Source organism: Biomphalaria glabrata, chromosome 16 (genome assembly GCF_947242115.1).
Source record: "Biomphalaria glabrata chromosome 16, xgBioGlab47.1, whole genome shotgun sequence".
Lineage (NCBI taxonomy): Eukaryota > Metazoa > Mollusca > Gastropoda > Planorbidae > Biomphalaria > Biomphalaria glabrata.
In genome coordinates this window covers 27,327,486-27,348,548 of record NC_074726.1, presented here as the reverse complement: position 1 = coordinate 27,348,548, position 21,063 = coordinate 27,327,486, and the positions used below count along the sequence as shown (strand labels likewise).

The following is a 21,063-nucleotide window of genomic DNA, read 5'->3' as shown; positions in this document are numbered from 1 at the left end:
TACTAGTGTGATATTTACTTGTGTAGCAGGCAGTGGTTACGTCCAATAGTCCTCACAGTACTGGAGTGATATTTAATGCCATTTTCCCCAACCCCCCCCCCCCTGGCTACGCCCATGACTTCAGATGTCAATAAGGTTATGATAATGATGAAGTCATGAAAGGACAATAATAAGCCTTACTTAGGTGTCCAAAGGAGTTTTCTATCTTATCTTATATAATACAGACGTTAATTCAAAAAAGAAGATGATTACGTCCTGCGCGTCATGCATTTAATCATGCATGCTATTGTTAACCAATGACTTAAATTCTGTTAAGTCATTGGTTTTCCTGACTGACTCATGCAACCCATTCCATGCTCTAATAGCTCTAATGAAGATGGAGCATTTGTACTCATTTGTCCTAGCATATGGAACGAGGAAGGTGCCTCTATCCATGTGTCTTTCTGGGTATTTTATTAGATTGTGTTTTTGAATTTGAAGATTATGGTTTAGTCATGGGTTTAGTGTTTTATGTATAATTACTACTTTACTTTAGAGTCTGCTCTCCTGAAGGCTTTCTAAATTTAGTGATTTTACTAAAGGTGCTACTCTAGTCAAATGTGAATATTCGTTAGTTATGAATCTCACTGCTCTATTTTGTGTCTGTTCCAGTTTCTGAATATTTTCTTGAGTTGAGGGGTAGGCTACCAAACAGAAGATGCATATTCTATTATTGGCCTAACCAAGGTTAATAAATTTTAGTTTTATGTACTTATTTGATTTATAGAAAATTCTTCTAATAAACCCTAATGCTTTGATTTTTTCATAGTTTCATCAATATGGGGATTCCATGACTGTTTTTCATTTATTATAACGCCTTTACGTTTTTAGTCTGTGTAACTGGTTTACCAGGAATAAGATAAGTGGAATTTATTTGTTTTAGTTTTTGGGTTTTGTTTTGCTACTCTCAATAACTGACATTTTTGTGGATGGAAAGATATGCTCCAATTTGATTCCCATTTCTGTAATTTATCTGGCTCTCTTTGTAAAAGTTCGTATCTTGTGTTGTTTGTATTGTTCTATATATTATGCAATCATCTGCAAATTATCTAACTTTTGTTCCTGAACTAATGCAATTTGGTATATAGTATTCTAAAGCAGAATTCATTGCCTGCTTGAACCATTATCTGAATTTGGCAGGAATTCAGGCTGCTGAAGACAATTTATTAACATTTTTCGGTACATTTTGCATGCACCTTATTTAAAGATCCAGCAGACGTAGACCAAAATACAGGACATACATTTTGTGTTTGAAGTGCACAGAAGATTGGTTACATAAAAAAGACAACTTAGACTCATTTGTTCAGAAAACCCAGAATTCGATCTATTCAAAACACATCTAAGCCCAAGAACAAAACTCTGTGTATATTTTTAAAATATTTTATTTAATGTTTTGGTTAACATTTAAAAAAAAAAACATTGAATACATTTGTACTTTGCGTTTGAACTTTTACTAGCGGGAGCGACTTGCAGAACTGTGGGCTGTTACAACGACCATGACATTGGCTATAAATAGTAACATTGTGTCAGGAATGAGTCTCACTTGAGCGTTTCCTGCCTGTATATGTATATATAAACAAATCAAAAGTAAATTAGATCTTTACACTTATATGAACATTAAGATTTACCCAAGAAAATTTTATTGTGTTGGTATTGCTACATGACACTAGTGAGACTGAACATTGTGTGTAAACGTTTACTAAATGACACTAGTGAGACTGAGACATTGTGTGTAAACTTTTACTAAATGACACTATCTTCTTATCTATAAAATAAAGAAGTTACTTTAAAAAAGGAGATGATTACATCATACGCGTGTTCCTAGGTCAATCTAGTCATGCATGTTAATCAATGACTTAAATTTTGCCAAGTCATTGGTTTTCCTGGCTTTCTCCGGACATTAATAATAAGGCTTGTCTTCGAGTCAGAAGATAAGTGAGGAATGCAGTAATTTCCGTGGCTGCGCAGCCCCAGATGTGACCTACAAATTTTACCACACACAGGGCAAGCATAACCATTGTCCTCATGTGGTCGATATGTGATATTGAGTGATTGCTAAATCAAGAGCTGATTCTGAGCTTGTTATTCTAGATTTAATTGAATGCTTTCAATGGAACTGGTGAATGAAAACCTTTGCAAGATAATATTAAATTACATTAGATCAAATGACCTGATAATTGGTGTGTCAATGTTACGCCAGTTAAACAACGCTTTTAAATATTTTATTAAAACAAAAGGGAAATAACTCTGTGTATGTTTAGTATTGACAGAGTTAACAAAAGCTTTACATTAAAAAAAAAGGTTTACCCTTGATGGTTCCATCAGTTTGTCTAATTGTTGGCTTGTTATCACATTCACCCCTAACAGGTACAATGAAATAAATCGATTAATCGATCAATTCATGTTTTTGCATTATTTTATGCTCTATCCTGGTTCAAATTATGTTTAATAAAAAAAAAATGAAAAAATAAAACGAGTAACTGCTTAAAAAACAAGCAAAATGTAAGACAAAAATACTATAAAAATAACAGGGGGGGGGGTAATTTAAGGGAGAGACGCGAAATTACTGGCATATCTCTCAATACTGCAATATTTATCTCCACTTCATATAAACACAAAAATTAAATAATTAAGTGATATTAATTACCATTAACTAATTTGTTAATTTCTTTTTTTTTATTCGTGATGTAAAGGTCATCTGTTTCAGTGGTCTACGGTTGACGAGGGTGTCATGTGGCCAGCACAACGACCAAGTGCCTTTACTTTTCCTTAACTAACGTCAGGTACCCGTTAGAGCTGGGTAGACTCAGAGGCGCCCAAAGATCCTAAAATTAAAAATCCCAGTCTTCACCAGGATTCGGACCCGGAACCCCCGGTTCGGAAGCAAAACGCTTTACCGCTCAGCCACCGTGCCTCCCTAAACCTTCAAACGTCACAACCTGTGGGTAGTTTAGACTAATAGTTCGATGCCACGTCGTACATACCTACGACGTGGCAGGTCAGTGTTCAGGTATTTCATGACGATTTGTCTCGATTGTAGCCAGAGCATGTTGCAAGCTCACAGCCTGCTCGATAGGTGATGTTATCCCTCTTTGATGGGCCAAGGAGTCTGCAATGGTGTTGCCAGTCACGCCTATGTGACTCGGTACCCACTGCGTTATTATAGGAGTGCCATAGCGTTGATTTATGTTGTGTGAAACTGTATTCATTATAATCTTTTAAACATTTCGGGCAAATAATTAGTTTGTCATTTGAGGGCATGGTGGCTGAGTGGCAAAGCGGTTGGTTTCCGAACCTATTGGTTTCAGGTTCGAATCTCAGCAAAGACTGGCACCTGAAAATTTCGGGATTATAAGAACTTTCGCGAGTCCAACCAACTTGAAAGGGTACTTAACAGTTTGGGGAAGTTAAGGCGGTTGGTGATTGTGCTGGCCACATGACTTCCTTGCCGTAGAAACATATGACCTTTACATCATCTGCCCTACAGATCCCAATGTCTGAAAGAATACTTTACTATTTCCTGATACTAACTGAGCGATTCTATTCGACCACTTCCTCACTGCTGTATCGTAATAGTCACGCTAAAGTACAACTACTTGTGTGTTCATACCTGCTCTCAGCATTGTGCTGACCGCACTGTCTCCTGTTGTGTTGTCCACTGGCCTGGTAGCATCTCTTATTACGAAAGTGTTATATCCTGTTGAAAAAAAAAAACAATAGAAAATGCTTGTTTAAAAATAAAGGCGATTTAAGGGAAAGAACAGCTAATTACTGCCATTTATCCGAAAAAAACAACAACAAAGTTTAGCTCCTTTCTGCGCTATAAAACAAAATTAAAATGTTAGTACTAAATGATTAACTAATTGATTAATTTTTGGATTGATTCGTTTATTTTTATCGACTATGAATAATTATGGGAGGGGCAGTGGCTGAGCGGTAAAGCGCTTGGCTTCCAAACCGGAGACAGGGGTTTGAATCCTGGTGAAGACTGGGATTTTTAATTTCGGGATCTTCGGGCGCCTCTGAGTCCACCCAGCTCTAATGGGTACCTGACATTAGTTGGGGAAAGTAAAGGCGGTTGGTCGTTGTGCTGGCCACATGACACCCTGCTCGTTAACCGTTGGCCACAGAAACAGATGACCTTTACATCATCTGCCCTATAGACCACAAGGTCTGAAAGGGAAACTTTTTTTAAATTAATGAATAATTATGCAAAATTTCAACTTGATCCAAGAATAGAAAATAGGAGAAAAATCATGTCAAAAAGTAAGAAAGGGACTAAATCCATATATATATATATAGATATATATAATCACTAACAATTAATTAACTAATTGTTTCATTTTTTTATTGATTGGTGTCTTGTCCATTTCAATAAATACATGTGCCAAGTTCCAAGAATTAAGTGTATCAGTTGATTTGGATCAGTCACGACAATCTATAAAGGTGATTTTTTCAGTTTATTCCATCATTTCAGTCAAGTACTATTTCTTTCCATTGATTGAGATGTCAAACAAAATAATTTTTTTACCAATAGTTAATTAACTAACTGGTTATTTTTTAAATTGATTTTTGTGTTGTCAGGTAAAAGAAATAATTGTGCTAAGTTTCAGCTTGGTCCGAAATTGGGTGTCGGAGATATAATGGATGGCTGCCTGGTCGTGCGGTTTGCGCGCTGGACTGTCGTTCACATTTATCGATGGTCGAGGGTTCAAACCCTGCCCGCTCCCATCCCCCGTCGTCCTGCGGGAGGTTTGGACTAGGAAGTAATTATCTTCAACTCTGAAGGAACATCCGAAACATGTAAAACATTTTACAAACAAACATTTTTATAATGTGTACAAACTTTTATCCAGACAGACACAGACACACAGAGTGAGAACATTATATACCCTGAGTAGAATTATATATAGTCGTAGCTTTTTTTTTTTAAATCTATCATTCATTAGGATTTTATGAGCGAAGTAATGGCTCTTACATCACCCGCTTCATAGATGGGGGATTGTTTTTAAAACTTTTTTTTCTACTGTAACGTTATGTTATTTCTTTGTTTAACCTTTGTAACGAAAATATATGCGTGTTTTTTTTAAACCTTTTTTTAATAAGTCTCACTATGTACTTACCTAAGTGTTTGGCGTCCTTGGCTGATTCAAAGACACAGTAGTCAAGGGCAAGTCCTACCATGTAGACAGTGGTGACGCCGTACGACTTGAGTGTGCCATGCAGTGCAGTCGAGGAGAAGTTACCATTGTCCCAGAAGGCAGAATACGAGTCTCTCTGTCGAGGGCAAATGAGGCATTAATAGTGTTTGCTTCAGTCATTCTGTCCCACAACCCTTTTAGTGGTTCCCAAACTTGTTCCTTACCGGAACACTTCGCGCATTCTGGGTATTTCGCGAAACACTTTGCTTATTTTTATAGAGAGGTTAATTCACGTGGTGGCCTACTAGTTAATTATTCCAGTAGTTCGTGGAACATCTACTCAGAACTCGCGGAACACTAGGGTTTCGCGGAACACAGTTTGAGATACACTGCTCTACCACATTTTCAAATAATTTGTCTATCCTGTGCTCCTTTGACATTTGCAAAGAATGAGCAGCCATTTAGGCTACCTGTCTCCTGACGCCTTTTTTTTTTATACTTAGTGCTGTGCTATAGAAATATATTTGAATCTTGCTATATACTTAGACTTTTAGGTCTTGTTTTGACTCGACTTTTTTTCTCTCAATGGGCCAAAGGGCAACAACCAGTGACATAGCAAGGTACCCGTGGGCCCGGGTTCAAGAACATTTTGGTGCCCCCCCCCCCCTCCAGCCAATAACACAAATTTAGTGTGTGACAAAAAAATGACTAATCTAAATGTACTAGACATTGCAATGTAAAGATCGTACCTTTTTTTTAAATAAATAATTATGTCATATCGTTTGATTCAGTTAGGACTGCATATAAGTAATAGTGTCTTAAAAGACAATGTTTTTACAACTTATTAACAGAGTTAAACGACTTAAAAGTGTTTCATATGAACAAACAAATGTTCAACCTAAGTTCTAATGTGGGCCCTAACTGGCCATGAGTCCAAGCCCAAGCGTAATGAGCTCCTTCGCGCCACGGTTGTTACGCCACAGCTGTGGGCTCCTATCGGTCGTGAGCCCGGGTTCAATGAACCCCTTTGCGCCATGGATGCTACGGCACTGACTAGTAGGCTACTACGCAGACTGTGACGTTGGGCTCCAGGATCCGTGCAGGAGAGAGAGACAGACAGACAAAGTCCATCGTAGCTGTCAGAGGGGGTGGGAGTTAAAGGTATAGGGTATGCTGCTTACTTTATTTGCATTGTCTTCCCGGGTTCCCCCCCCCCCTGAACAATGTAAACCAAAATAAAGAATACTAGCATATGAACCACGAAATAAATTGAATACGAATAAATGTCATCGAAGATAAGATCGAACTAAATCATCGATCAAACAACAATTGATCAAAACGAACAATCTTCAATAATACATAATATGATAATTGTAAAGTAACAAGATATCAATTTCATGGCGGTGAACGGGACATTAACGATTGTTCAAATAACAATAACACACCTTCCACACGCCACACTCCATCTCGGCGCCCTACAGAACTGCAACTTCATACACCTCAAACAGTGCTAGCTAAAGACACGGCTCAAAGGGCGAGAAAGCGACACTCTTGCCCATAGCCCCCAAGCCTAACACCCTGAAACGAAAAGAAAACCTAGATCTAGCGATGCCGCTACACCAAAGAACTTTTCAATAGCGACACCCGTACCGAAAGATCAGCCTACTTAATAAACCTACGTACTTACGTACCGATAAAACTGGGAAACAGACAATCAGGTAACAAAGAAGATCTCTCTCCTGCGGGAACTAAGGATGACCTAAACACACACACACACACAATATTCTAGACAACAAAACACACCAACACTACCTCATATACACAGATATTAAACACTAAAAAAAAAATTTAACGCGCGCACGACAGTAGCTAAGTATTAATGTCTCAGGAATGACTATATTCTAGTTCTGGAATCACATAGATTAAAGAGAACACTTTATATTATTATTAATACAATTTTTTTTTTACATACTATATTCCCTACTGTCGAATGATTGGTAGGCTAACTTAATATATTAATAAACATCAACTTACTTCTTTTTGTTTATTTTAAATGTTGGTGATTAACGCCTAGTTATATATCAATGATAATAATAAGGCTAGTCTTCGAGTCCGAAGATTAAAGAGGAATGCAATATTTCTCGTTGCTGCGCAGTCCCAGCTGTGACCTACATATTTTGCCACATCCAGGGCAAGCATAACCATTGTCCGTCTACGTTTGTCCTCGGCAGTAGATTTTCTTTTGGTCTCAAATGTGTATCCCGCGGCCTTCGTGAGTGACCTCCAGCTGTCTCGTTCTAAGGCGCATGCAGCCAGGTGCTCTCTTCTATGTCAGCCAAGAAAAGTTGACGCCTAAGCTGGTCTTTGAAGCGTTTCTGTGGGGTGCCTTTGTTACGTCGACCACCTTTTAGCTCACCAAAAAAGACTGCCTTTGGCATATGTTCAGGCCTGCCTACAAAAATCAGTGTCTACCAGGCGGTGGTTCTCTCAACCCTTCTGTATGGCTCTGAGACATGGACACTAAACTGGAAACATCTAAGACTTCTTGAGCGCTTCCACCAAATATGCTTGCGCTCCACCATGGACATGCGGTGGCAAGACCGCACTACAAACAGCGATGTCCTTGCGAACGCCGGTATGGACAATATAGAGGGACTTCTTTTGGTCCGACAGTTACGCTGGGCAGGGCACGTATCCCGTATTGGTTTCAAAATCAACCACCGCAAGAAAACAAACAAACAAACTTGGAATGGATGGTTTTGAGGTCATACGATGAAATTGAGTGGGCATTGGCATCGTATTAGTTTCAAAATCTACCACCGCAAGAAAAAAAAGAAAGAAAAAAAAACTTGGAATGGATGGTTTTGAGGTCATACGATGAGAATACGTCGAATTGACATCGTATTGGTTTCAAAATCTACCACCCCAAGAAAAGAAAGAAAGAAAAAAAGCTTGGAATGGATGGTTTTGAGGTCATACGATGACAATACGTCGAACTTTCAAATGAACAAACAAATGTTCTACCTAAGTTCTAATGTAGCCCTAACTGGTCATGAGTCATGGGCGCAAGAGTAATGAGCTCCTTCGCGCCATGATTGCTACGCCACAGCTTAGGGCCCTTATTGGTCGTGGGCCCGGGTTCATTGGATGCTACGCGATTGGCAACAACAGTATCTCAATTAGGTTCAGGTTCATCCTACCTTGTACTTAAATTGGTTTAATTGTACTTTATAAAAAAAATCGGCATATTTCAAATTTAAAAAAGTGGGGCTTGCTTTCAGAAGATCAAATGTAGCCATTTCACCATTTTTTAGAACTTTTCACAAAATAGTGAAATCTAATTTTCAATAGCGCTTTTTAGTTTTTTGGGTAAACGTAAAAAAACAAAAAAGACGGACAGACAAAAGAACAAAAAGACAACAGACAGACTGCATAAAACTAATAGCGATTCATACCCTTTCATAAAATAAGATGTGACAAAGAGAACAGAGTTGATAGATCAATACCTGGCAGTTGTCGCCTTTTATAACGACGATGTCAGTATCATAAGTTTTAAGACCTTTTGCAAGATTCGACGAGGTCCCTCCGCTGGTAACGTTAGCGATACAGTGATCGGGCCAGAGTTTCTGTGCCACTGTTTTCGTAGGCCCTTTGCAATCAACTGTACCTGGCACTGTTCCTCCTGCTTCAGAGCACAGCTCACCTTGATTGGAAAAAATTGAAGAACTAAATATGAGAGAAGATTGAGAACATGTCTGCGGCTGACTCAATACGTGGGGTAGTTAACGCTATCTTTTGTAAGGTTTGTTACGGACAATGGTATCTTTTGTAAGGTTTGTTACGTACAATGGTATCTTTTGTAAGGTTTGTTTCGTACAATGGTATCTTTTGTAAGGTTTGTTTCGTACAATGGTATCTTTTGTAAGGTTTGTTTCGTACAATGGTATCTTTTGTAAGGTTTGTTTCGTACAATGGTATCTTTGTAAGGTTTGTTTCGTACAATGGTATCTTTGTAAGGTTTGTTTCGTACAATGGTATCTTTTGTAAGGTTTGTTTCGTAACATGGTATCTTTTGTAAGGTTTGTTACGTACAATGGTATCTTTTGTAAGGTTTATTTCGTACAACGGGTATGAATTTTCACACTAAAAGTTAAACACGGCAATATGATCCTTGTTTACTCTTTGATAGTCAAGATCCCATGTTTACGTTCTTTAAGCAATGAAATACAGAAAAAGAAGGTAAAACGATATGAACAAATGTGGTAGCGATATGATACAGACCAAAAGAACGTATAGAAACGACAAAACAAACAAGTCAAAGAATTTGGATCACTTGTGTGAAATTCCATGTTGCTAGATCAATGTTAAAGAAAGAAGATCACCTTCGCCATGATCCGAGGAGTTCCTTCTCCCTCCCCAACTTAATCTTCTCTTAAAATCATCATTCATTGGGGGAAAAAAACGCGGGAATTTTTTTGTTCGTCTGATCTGCATATTCTTGTGTCTTTATTTTGTACATACAATCAAATAATGACCATTCAGTGTGTGCACATTAAATCTGAATTCTAATTAAAAGTAAACATTCGTTCCGTTTATTTTTTGAGTATCTAGGTCAACATTAATTCAAATTACTTTTCGGCGCGTGTTGTGAATAAAAACTATCGTCCATAGTGTACATTACATCACATTACCTTCCAGTGTAGACCTGCATTAGTTGCATTTACCTTTTAAGGTGTACATCAATTCATACTACCTATCCGCGTGTATATAAATTCAAATTACCTTTCCGGGCTCACACGGGTCTCACCGGCCACATGAGGAGGCATAAAACCCCAGTGCAAAGCCCTCAGCCTCCTGGATGACGAAGTGGTCATCATCGAGCCACGATGGACGAACTATATATACCTTTACTTGTGTACATTAATTCAAATTACATTTCCATGTGTACATTCTAATTACTTGTCCCTGTGTACATCAATTCAAATTACCTTTCCTCGTGTACATCAATTTAAATTACCTTTCCTCGTGTACATCAATTCAAATTACCTTTCCTCGTGTACATCAATTTAAATTACCTTTCCTCGTGTACATCAATTTAAATTACCTTTCCTCGTGTACATCAATTTAAATTAACTTTCTTCGTGTACATCAATTTAAATTACCTTTCTTCGTGTACATCAATTTAAATTACCTTTCCCCGTGTACATCAATTTAAATTACCTTTCCTCGTGTATATAAATTCAAATTACCTTTCAGTGTGTAATTTAACTCTACATCTTCAAAAGGTTTGCGTGACGAATGGCTGGATGCGAAGGAAACGTGCTCTTTGCAGTGCCAATCTTTGGTTAAAACAGTCAAAGTAAAAAACCTCTGCCATTTTTCGCGAATTCTGAAAAGACATTCGCAAATTTTAATCATTTTCAATACAATAGAAATGATTGTAACAGACAAAAATCTTACAACCAGAATGTATGGAATAGAGAGAGAGAGAGAGAGAGAGAAAAAGAGAGAGAGAGAGAACGAGAATGGAATTAAGATAGAGAGATAGGAGGCGCAATGGTTGAGTTTTTAAAGCGCTTGGCTTCTAAACCGAGCGTTCGAATCCTGATGAAGACTGGGATTTTTAATTTCAGGATCCTTAACTCTTTCTCTCCTAAGTGACGATACCAGCGTTGATTCCACCAGAATGTGGTAAATAATTACGGAGAGAAAGAGTTAAGGCCTTCTGAGTCCAGCCAGCTCTACTCAGTACCTGACATTAGTTGGAGAAACGTAAAAGCAGGTGGTCGTTGTGCTGGCCACATGACACCCTCATTGACCATGGGCAACAGAAACATCATCTGCCCTATAGATCTCAAGGTCTGAAAGTGGAACTTTAATTTTACTTTAGATAGGGGGATATGTATATATTCCGAAAAGAAATTAAATTGGAGAGATAGTGCCATATGGGGTATATATATATATATATATTCAGACAGGAATAGATGATATACAGCGTATATTAATTTTATATTTTCAAAATGTATAGGGGTTTAATTATTGTAATGTTGGGAGCTAATCTATAGTAAAGGTTGGTTTCACCCTGTATGGTAAATCTACCCTGCTGACTTTTCACCTACTTTCACCATAAGATGTGCTTCAAACATTACAGGATAGCAATAACAATGTTCCTCATAAATTTACATGTGAAAAGTGATGGAGAAAAGAAATTAAAAAAACAGTATTTATTATTTTTAAGGGCAAAGGACTTTTGACAAATTATAGCCTATTCATTTGAAAAACTATACGTTTCTTTTGAAGAATTTTTTTTTTTATCCCACTTCCCAGTCTTGGATCAAGTTGAAACTTAGCAAAATTATTCATTCAACACAAATACATTTTTAAAAAGATTAGTGAATCAATTGATCGTGATTAATTTTGTTCCATAAGAGACACTGGGGCCATTTCTTGTGCTAAGAAAAATTTGAACAAACACTCCTTCTTCCCTAGTTCTATTAGAGCATGGAAAGGGTTGTCAATAGAGCTAGCCAGAAAAAAACAGTGACAGCAGAATTTATGTCATTGGTTAACATGCATAACTAAATGCATGAGGCGTAGGACGTCATCATCTTCTTTTTTAAAGTAACGTCTGTATTTTATAAGATAAGATTAGGGGAGATAAGCCTCGTGGAGAGGATTAAGTTGTTCGTAAAAAAAAACAACAACTTAAAACTAACAATAAACTATAAGACCTTCTAATTGGATAAAAAAAATTGAAGAGGAGGCTCACGCCAGGGCCGCTATTGTAATTCATTACTTAGAAACTGAAACCCAGCTATATTTCATAACGCTTATCGGAGTATCGTGTTGCCGGCACATTTCTTACTCCATTTACAAGGAGTATGGTCGAGGGGCTAAGTACGTTTCAGCCATTCCCGACCTGGGCATCAACGGACGGGGCTCGAGGCTCGACATCCGACTCGAGCAGAGTTGTGTTTACTAAGCGCCTAAAGGATGCACGGAAAACCTTCTCCCAGATATCACCTCCCCCTTCCAATGATTCACAAATGATATTGGACCATAGCGCTCTGAGCATGCTATAAGTATATAAGTATAGCTATAGAAAAGCTATAATTATTATTAGACTTTGACATACTGATTTTTTTCTCCACATAGCAGGATGTATCCCGCAGTGCATTGTTGAAACGTTTAAAAATAGATTAGATATGTATCCTTGTCCCTTCCCCCGTATGATTAAAATATATTTGCTTATTTATGTTCCCGAAATCGTGTATATTTACAAAGCTTATAAGCCTTAGACTTATATCAAATCTGTCTGTCTGGTAAAAAGTTGGAACATGTTTGTTTCTCCCATTTCTCATTCTCGGATCAAGTTATTATTTATGGAACAATTATTTTTATTGAACCTTTCAAGACAAGAATCAATTAAAAAATTAAACAATTAGTTAATTAATTATTGGTGAATAATTACTTTGTTTGACATCGCAATAAGGAGAATAATGCTACTTAATGAGAGATGTGGATGGATGTATATATGGATTTAATCCTTTTTATAACGTTTGTCACTTTATTCACTTCTTTCCCATACTCGGATTAAGTTGACATTTTGAAAAAGTATTCATATTTGATGACAATATATTTGTATACATGTGTATCAATCCAAAAATTAACTAGTAGTATTAGTACTAATTATTCAATTGTGTTTTACATAGCAATGCCATTTTCTAATAGATAACAGTAAATAGAGGTTCATTCCTTTAGAAAAAGCTTTGTTATTTTACAGAGTATTATTTTTTTCTTTTACTTGTTTGTTCATTCAAAACAATATAATCCATTGTAACTATGCTTCTAACCTGTTTATAACTTCTATGACGGCATTTCCATCCTTTACAGCCAGATTACCTCCCTCTAAAAAACATTCCTGGACATCGATGATTACAAAGGCAGACACTGTTTGAGTGTTGGCAGCTTGTGTTGGCTGGAAGTGAACAATGATTAGGCATACCACGCAGACAAAATCTGGCCACCTAGACATTATAAATACAAATATTGTAATTTGTAATAACATTTTTTTTTTAAATTCGCGATTTAGCTAGCTATTTTTAAGATCTAATAAATGGAGTATAAAATACGTTTCTACGTATAGCAGCATCAAGGGCGGACTGGCTATATGGACAAACGGGCAAATGCCCGGTGGGCCGGTACCAAATGGGCCGGTCTGGTTGCGACCAAAAAAAAAAAGTTAGACTGTACTTCTTGCTATGCACAAGCGGCATAGACTGCTTTGATGTCTTCGAGGCTGTGTTTGGCCTAATCATTTGGCTGGTCGGCATGGACCCCCATGATGGCGCTCCCATTTTTTTCTCCTTCCCTCCCCCGTCTTCTGATGGTTCCATTGTCAGTTAACGAAAAAAGAGGGATGACAGAGGTTAAGTTAGAAAACATTGATATAACGCAGCAAAGAAAATAATATAAAAAAAAAAACAATTAACAATAGGCTACTTAATAGAAATTAACCTGAACATATACACACAGCCGCGAAATTGCAAACCACCCAACTTATTCACAGCTCACTATGGATTTAATAAAGTTCTACTTTCTGCGATTTGAAAAGAAATAGTAAGTTTCTTTTTGTTTATTTTTAAAAACATAGCTCTAAAAATACTACACTTAAGGCTCACAAATAAATATCATTTAATTAAAAAATAAATCTAGATCTAAATAAATGTTTATACTATTATAATTAATGGCAAATTTATGCTTAGTATGAAGTCATTAATGATGAACATTATTACAATAATTACAATAATTTATAATGCGCTGTCACATCCGATATTTAATGAAAGGAGATTTAATTTTATATTTTAAATAATGGGTTTGGTAAATTCATATATATACAAATCGCGTTTTTGAGAATGTACTAGGACGAAGCAAGAGCTTAAACCGTTATGCTTTCTCTTATCTTTTAATGGAATGGGTAGCCTGAGTCAGCCAGGAAACAAATGATTTAACATATTTTAAGTCACAGATCAACATGCATGACTAGATTGGCACATGAAATGCGTAGGACGTAACTATCTTATTTTTTGAAGAAACGTCTGTGTAGTGTAACTGAGTTGATTTTCTGCGTGCGTCCAGTGTGTCAGAAGGTCATGCCCAGTGTGTGTGTTTCATGTCCAGTGTGTGTGTGTCACTGGCGGATCCAGGGGGGGGGCGGTAGGGGCGATCGCCCCCCCCCCACTCGGCCGACCCCCCCCCCGTTCGGGGGGGGGGGGCGGACGAATTATAGTATTGTAGTATAGAATTCACACAATTTGTATGCGAATTTATTACTTATGTTAATAATATATACTAATTATTTATATTTCAACATATTTTTAGATTAATTCGCCCCCCCCCTTCTAGTATTTTGGCCGATTCGGTAGGGTCGGGAGGGGGCGATGGCATCAATCCGCCCCCCCCCCCAACCATAAACTTTCGAGTGTGGGGGGGGGGGGCGGTCCTATTTATTTGTAGAAATCACAGCTTGCTAACAGAATCAATTAAATATCTATATGATTAAAACTTGTTATTGGTATTTTAACCGGTCATTATATAATTTCGTTCACCTGTTGGCCGATTGGAAGGGGAAGACGAATACCTCCACCGCCCTTCCCATCTAAACCCTTTGAATGTTGGGGGGGGGGCGGTCCTACTTTAATGGAGAAATCATAGTATGGGAACAAAATTAGTCGAATATCTATATAATATAAACAGTTGGAAGTGCGATACATGCAATCCCCTTCCCCCATCGGACAAATCAATACTTTTTCTTTTTGTATTATAGTAAGAAATTACAAAATTTAAAAAAATCTGTCTCTAATATAATTTATATATGCTATAAAGTAAATTCTTATATCGAGTCGCCCAACCCTTATTCTTTAATGCAAAATGCAATCAATAGCAGAAATTATAAAAAAGAGCGAGAATTAATAGTTTTCATTTTACCGCCCTTGCCCTTTCCAGACAGAGTTTGTGTAATTTGACATGAATTTATCATAACTATTTTAAGAAAGACTTTGCTTTGGAAAAGTTATAATTCAAACGAAATTTTTCAATATAACAGTCACGGTTGAGATGAGTTCAAAAGCCAGATAATCTTTTCCTAGTCGACTTTTTCCAACCTTTACTCTCATATTTTTCTAGTTAAATAAATTTAGGACTATAACTCACAATGTATGCTAGAATTTCATTGAATATTATTAATCGAATTTTTTTTTTTCGGCGGCGATCCTCAAAACCTTAATCTAAATATGTGGGGTATCTTATCTTTTCAAAGAACAAATCGGTTTTATTTGCAATGTATTAAGGGACTATAAATTCATATTAGAATATTTTTCTCATTATTCAAAAGGCACTTTATAATAGAATGAATAATGAGCTGTAGGGCACGAGAATGCGTTACTGCAGTGAAGAATGCCAGAAAACGCTTTTAGCGTCGAGGCTTCGCCCCGAACCTCACTGATGAATAATAAGCAATAGATGTCAGGAGAATGCGTTTCAGCCGTGAAAAATGCAAGAAAACGCTTTTGGCGCCGGGGCTTCGCACCGAACCCCACTGATAAATAATGAGCTGTAGATGTCAGATGAATGCGTTTCTTAGTGAAAAATGCAAGAAAACGCTTTTGGCGTCGGGGCTTCGCCCCGAACACCACTAATAAGTAATGAGCTGTAGATGTCAGGAGAATGCGTTTCAGCCGTGAAAAATGCAAGAAAACGCTTTTGGCGTCGGGGCTTCGCCCCGAACACCACTGATAAATAAAGAGCTGTAGATGTCAGAAGAATGCGTTTCTGCAGTGAAAAATGCAAGAAAACGCTTTTGGTGTCGGGGCTTCACCCCGAACACCACTAATAAGTAATGAGCTGTCAGAAGAATGCGTTTCTGCAGAGAAAAATGCAAGAAAACGCTTTTGGGCGTCGGGGCTTCGCCCCGAACCCCACTGAAGAAACTTACAGAGCTCTCCCAGACCCCCAATCTTGCAAGAGAAAGACTGGTTTTTTTTTCTGTTTTTTTCGCCGAAGATTGAGAAACAGTCTTATTTTATTCTCAGATATCGAATATATATATATATATATATATATATATATATATATATGCTGTACGCACGTTTATGCATAGGGTTAGGGTTTACTGGGCGTTAGGGTTAGGGTTTGGAAAAAAATCGCCCCCCCCCACTCCAAAGTTCTGGATCCGCCAGTGGTGTGTGTGTGTATAGTACTGCATCAGTGTTATGCGAGACGTGCTGGTTTCATTCACTGTTTACTGTAGTCTAATTTTGTCGAATAAAGCCATGGTATTGGTAGACTAGTATTTGTTGTTTCATAACAATTTATTCGACAAAATTATGTATCTGGATTAGTGTTGGATTCCTTAATCTACAATGGATAAATGACTCAGACCGAAAGAGTTGGACATTGATCCTCATGCTCCTCTGGCCTCAGAAAAATGGACTCACTGGTATGACACATGTCAGAATTTTCTATCGTCCATTAAGGATATTAACGAAGACTTTAAACTAAAGTTGTAGAAGAATCACGTATCTGCTACGGTTTATATGCTCATCAGTGATGTATCGTCCTATTTGATGGCCATAGACACACTCAAGGCTACTTATATTAAGGTAAAGAATGACATTTTTGATGTATAAGTAATACCAAAAAGCTTCAAACTCATTAGTCTGCTATTGTATTGTTTATAGTTTCCAAACTACATAGGCCTACATGTATTAATAGAATACATTATGTAATCCTACGAATGCATATATATTTTGTAGAGAATTAGACTTGCACCTATAATATAACACATGGGCGTAGTCGGATGGGAGGGGTTCAAACCATCACTTGCCTCAGACCTAATTGTCTGAAAGGGAAACTTTACTTACTGCCCCAGTGCAGCCAACTTAAGCAAACTGCAGTCACCAAATTTCATGAGCGTAGCCAAAAGGGGTTTTGTGGTTACCCTCCCCTCTCCAATACAAAAACTAAAGCATTTTACCATTTTCTACAAGTCGCTGAACTCCAGTGAATAGCAAATATAGTTTTTGATTTTTTTTAGCGGAAGAGTAGCCGGCTAATCGCACTGTATATACCTCAGAATATGCATTTTTTAAAGCTCAAAATAACGGAAATAATGCTTGGTTCCGGCACTGGGGGAGCTCACAGCGCTCCCCCAGACTCCCTAGCTGTCCCTTGGCGGTGTGTACTGTCTTTCCACTAATTATAGGAAGAGAGTATTCTAGGGTAGAAAAAACGTTTGAAAGAATGAAAGATCAGAATGTAATGAAGATTAATCATATATACACACACACTAATATGTATATATAAATTGCGGAGTGGGGTAAAAATACCCCCCCACCGGAAATATATGACATACTATTTGTGGGCCGGTTTATATGGTAATGCCCGGGCCTATTTTGATACCCAGTCCGCCCCTGAGCAGCATTGATGAGGGTAATGTTTGAATAAATCAAAGTCCAAATGGATTCAATTTTATAAAGTTATATCAATTCTGTCTGTCTGTCTGGTTAAACGTTTGTACACGTTATCTCTCCAACACCCGATCTCGGATTAAGTTGAAATTTTGCACAATTATTTCTTTTACCTGATATAATAAGAATCAATAAAAAAAAAAGCTAATAAACTATTTGCAATTAATTATTTTGTCTAGTGTCGAACAAGGGAAAGAAATTGTACTTGACTGTTGGGGTGGTATAAGTTGCGTTCGTCCCCTTTATACTTTGGAGAGAGAAAGTTTTAAAGATAACTATAAAACCTTCTAATTTCACAAGCACTTTCCTGGTGGTTAGTGTGTTCGCTAGACGAGCCTTGACCCCTCAAGTTCGGATTCAGATCGTTCAACTTTTATATATATTTATATAAATGCATTTAAAAAAGCGAACACGCTAACATTCACACAGACACCTTCTTTCTCCCCCTGATCCAGGCAAGTGATATGCTCATAGCGTATTGAGAAAGCTAGAAGCAAGAAATAGCGATAGGCTACACAAACACAATTGGTAAACATATTTATAGTCTAGAGCTATTACGAATTTAATTACATTACTGATCTAAACTAATTAATACAACTGAGCTTAACATACCCTTTACCTTTACCTATCCCTTAGTCTGTTGGACCGTTTGGGCACCAGGCAAGATTTGTCGACCGTCTTTCTCCATTCCTCCCTTTTTTTTTGCCTTGTTTAGAACCTCTCTCAATGGCAGGCCTGTCCATTCTTTAATGTTGTCCTCCCATCGCTTTTTCTGTCTGCCTCTTCTTCTTTTTCCTGGCACTGTTCCCTGAAGGAAAGTCTTTGCGAGCGCCGTAGATCTTGTAATGTGGCCGAAAGTTTTAAGCTTTCGTCTTTTCACAATAGTTAGCAGGTCGTCATGGGCTCCGATCGCTACTGTAACCCTGTCTCTGATTTCTTGGTTTGTGATGCGGTCTTTGAATGTGATGCCTAGGATCCTTCTGTAGCATCTCAATTCCATTGCTAGGATCCTCCTCTCTAGCTCTGCATTCAACGTCCACGACTCGCAAGCATATAAAAATGTGGCCATGACCAGAGAGCGCATCAGACTGATTTTGGTGCCGAGGGCTAAGCCCTTGTCTTTCCATATTTTTTTTAAAGCATCTATATATATAATTCTCTTCTTCCCTCAAGAGTTTTGTCGAGAAGTAAAGGAAAGATCACTCTGCGGATAGTCCACGAGAAAATAAGAGTAGTGTCCACACTACGGATGACTGGCTGCGCGATGGACTGTCGTTTAAATGTATCAAACTCTGCCCGCTCCCCCTTTGTCCAGCGGGAGGTTTGGAGTAGGAACTAATCTAAGTAATCTACTATGTATTATTATTATTATGATATACTGTATGACTTCGCTACACGCAAGGCTCGCAAAGTATTTCTGTACGTAGTAAAGAATGAATAAAATGCATAGACAAATTTATTTATATATATATATAGCAGGGCCGGACTTACCCATTGTGGGGCTCTATGCGAAACGGATTTCGAGGGCCAAGTAGGGAAGCGGATAATTAGTGAAATTTAAGAGTTTGTATAAGAAAATAAATTCGTCTATGCATTTTATTCATTCTTTACTACGTACAGAAATACTTTACGAGCCTTGCGTGTAGCGAAGTCATACAGTATATCATAATAATTCTGTTTCCTACATAGATCACGCTCAATAGCAAGAATTACCAAATGTTTCAATCTATCTTTGAGAATTGTTGACCTCAAGTAATTCTTCATTAGTTTGAGGTACGAGACGCTTCTTTCACCAGATTACACAATTACGGCTGATGCATAATGTCGAGCGTAAGATTGGCGTTTTCCATATTGAATGACACCCAAAATGACAATTTTCGTGTATATATTTCCGTATATTTTATCGTATATTTTGCGATTTCGGGAGATTTCCAGGAGCTCCTGGTTAATCGACAGGAGGGCGCGGGAAATCTGTTTTAAGTTATAAATGGTTTAATTTAATAATTTCTACACCTTGAATTAGAGCAGGCCCAATGAAAGTGCGGGTCCTATGAAAGTGCGGTCGCATAGGTCGCAGACGCCTAAGGTCTAGTCGGTCCATATTAACACAAGGATACGCCTAGGACTTAATTATCTTGATTATCTTCTCTATCTAATCTGCAATTTTTAAGATAATTTTTTTTTTAAACTTTCCCTTTCAGACCTTGTGGTCTATAGGGCAGATGATGTAAAGGCCGTCTGTTTCTTTGGCTTACGGTTACGGTGGCCAGCACAACGACCAACTTTACTTTCCCCAACTAATGGAAAGCTGGGTGGACTCAGAGGCGCCCAAAGATACCGAAATTTAATCCCAGTCTCCACCAGGGTTCAAACCAGGGACTCCTGGTTCAGAAGCCAAAAGCTTAACCGCTCAACCAGAAACCCATCGGATAGGCTAGTAAAGTTTTGTTTTAATAACCGCCATTTTTAAAGGATTATATTTCAGAATAAATACAATAAAAGATCGAGAAAATTAACCAGACAATGATAATAAACCGTATACAAGAAAGTGCTTGGCGATTAGGAAGCGATTGTTAGTAGCTCTTCATTAAGTAAATCTAAATGTCGTGTAGGCCTACACATATTCACACATCAACGTTTTTTTTTTGTTTTTATTTTTAAATTACGTATGCTATTTTAGTTATACTCACATAATATCAGATAAGGGCCACAACACACTCAGTCTAAATGAAAGCTTAAGCTTGCTCTGATGTCTAGTGTAAACTCCACCTCCCAACATCCGGTTAACAGTTCAGTCCAAGTAAAAAATAAATAAACATGTCACTTGTCGGGTCGGATAAGAATGGGACGATAAATGGGTAAGACATATTTATGCCAACCAGGAGCGTAAACGTTGGCAGAGTTAGAGGTGGGTGACCAGGGTGTGGGCGATCCACTGTAACTCGAAATAAGAGGGGGGGGGGGAGGGAGAAACAACACTGGCGACACCTTGAGTCTAGACTCTAGAGCCTCTAGATCTACCTGCTTGGCATTGAGAACACCCTGAGCTATTAAATATCTACACATGCATTGTCTAATAACCTGCGTTGATTTTGCAGCAGGAACAATAACTCAACAGTCAACAATGAACAAGATATATATCTAAGACACTAAAGATGTTTTGTTTGTAAAATGTTTTACATGTTTCGGAGTTGAAGTTTACTTCCTAGTCCAAACCTCCCGCAGGACGACGGGGTCTGGGAGCGAGCAGGGTTTGAACCCGAGACCATCGATAAATCAAACGACAGTCCAGCGTGCAAACCGCACGACCAGGCAGCCATCCAGGGTTTGAGAGTAGGCGTGCGTTCGCGTCCCGC

The 21,063-nt window shown here is 37.9% G+C and overlaps 1 protein-coding gene across 1 annotated transcript; it reads right to left on the bottom strand.

The window, feature by feature from the left end:
- Positions 1–1,405: 1,405 nt before the first annotated feature.
- On the bottom strand, positions 1,406–20,533 carry LOC129923244 (nicotinamidase-like). Its single transcript, XM_056013380.1, has 8 exons — positions 20,398–20,533; positions 13,034–13,207; positions 10,430–10,569; positions 8,687–8,883; positions 5,163–5,316; positions 3,650–3,736; positions 2,347–2,399; positions 1,406–1,597 (listed from the first exon to the last, which is right to left on the bottom strand). The coding sequence occupies exons 1-8, from the start codon at positions 20,484–20,486 to the stop codon at positions 1,493–1,495; spliced, it is 999 nt and encodes a 332-aa protein (XP_055869355.1). The 5' UTR covers positions 20,487–20,533; the 3' UTR covers positions 1,406–1,492.
- Positions 20,534–21,063: the final 530 nt, after the last annotated feature.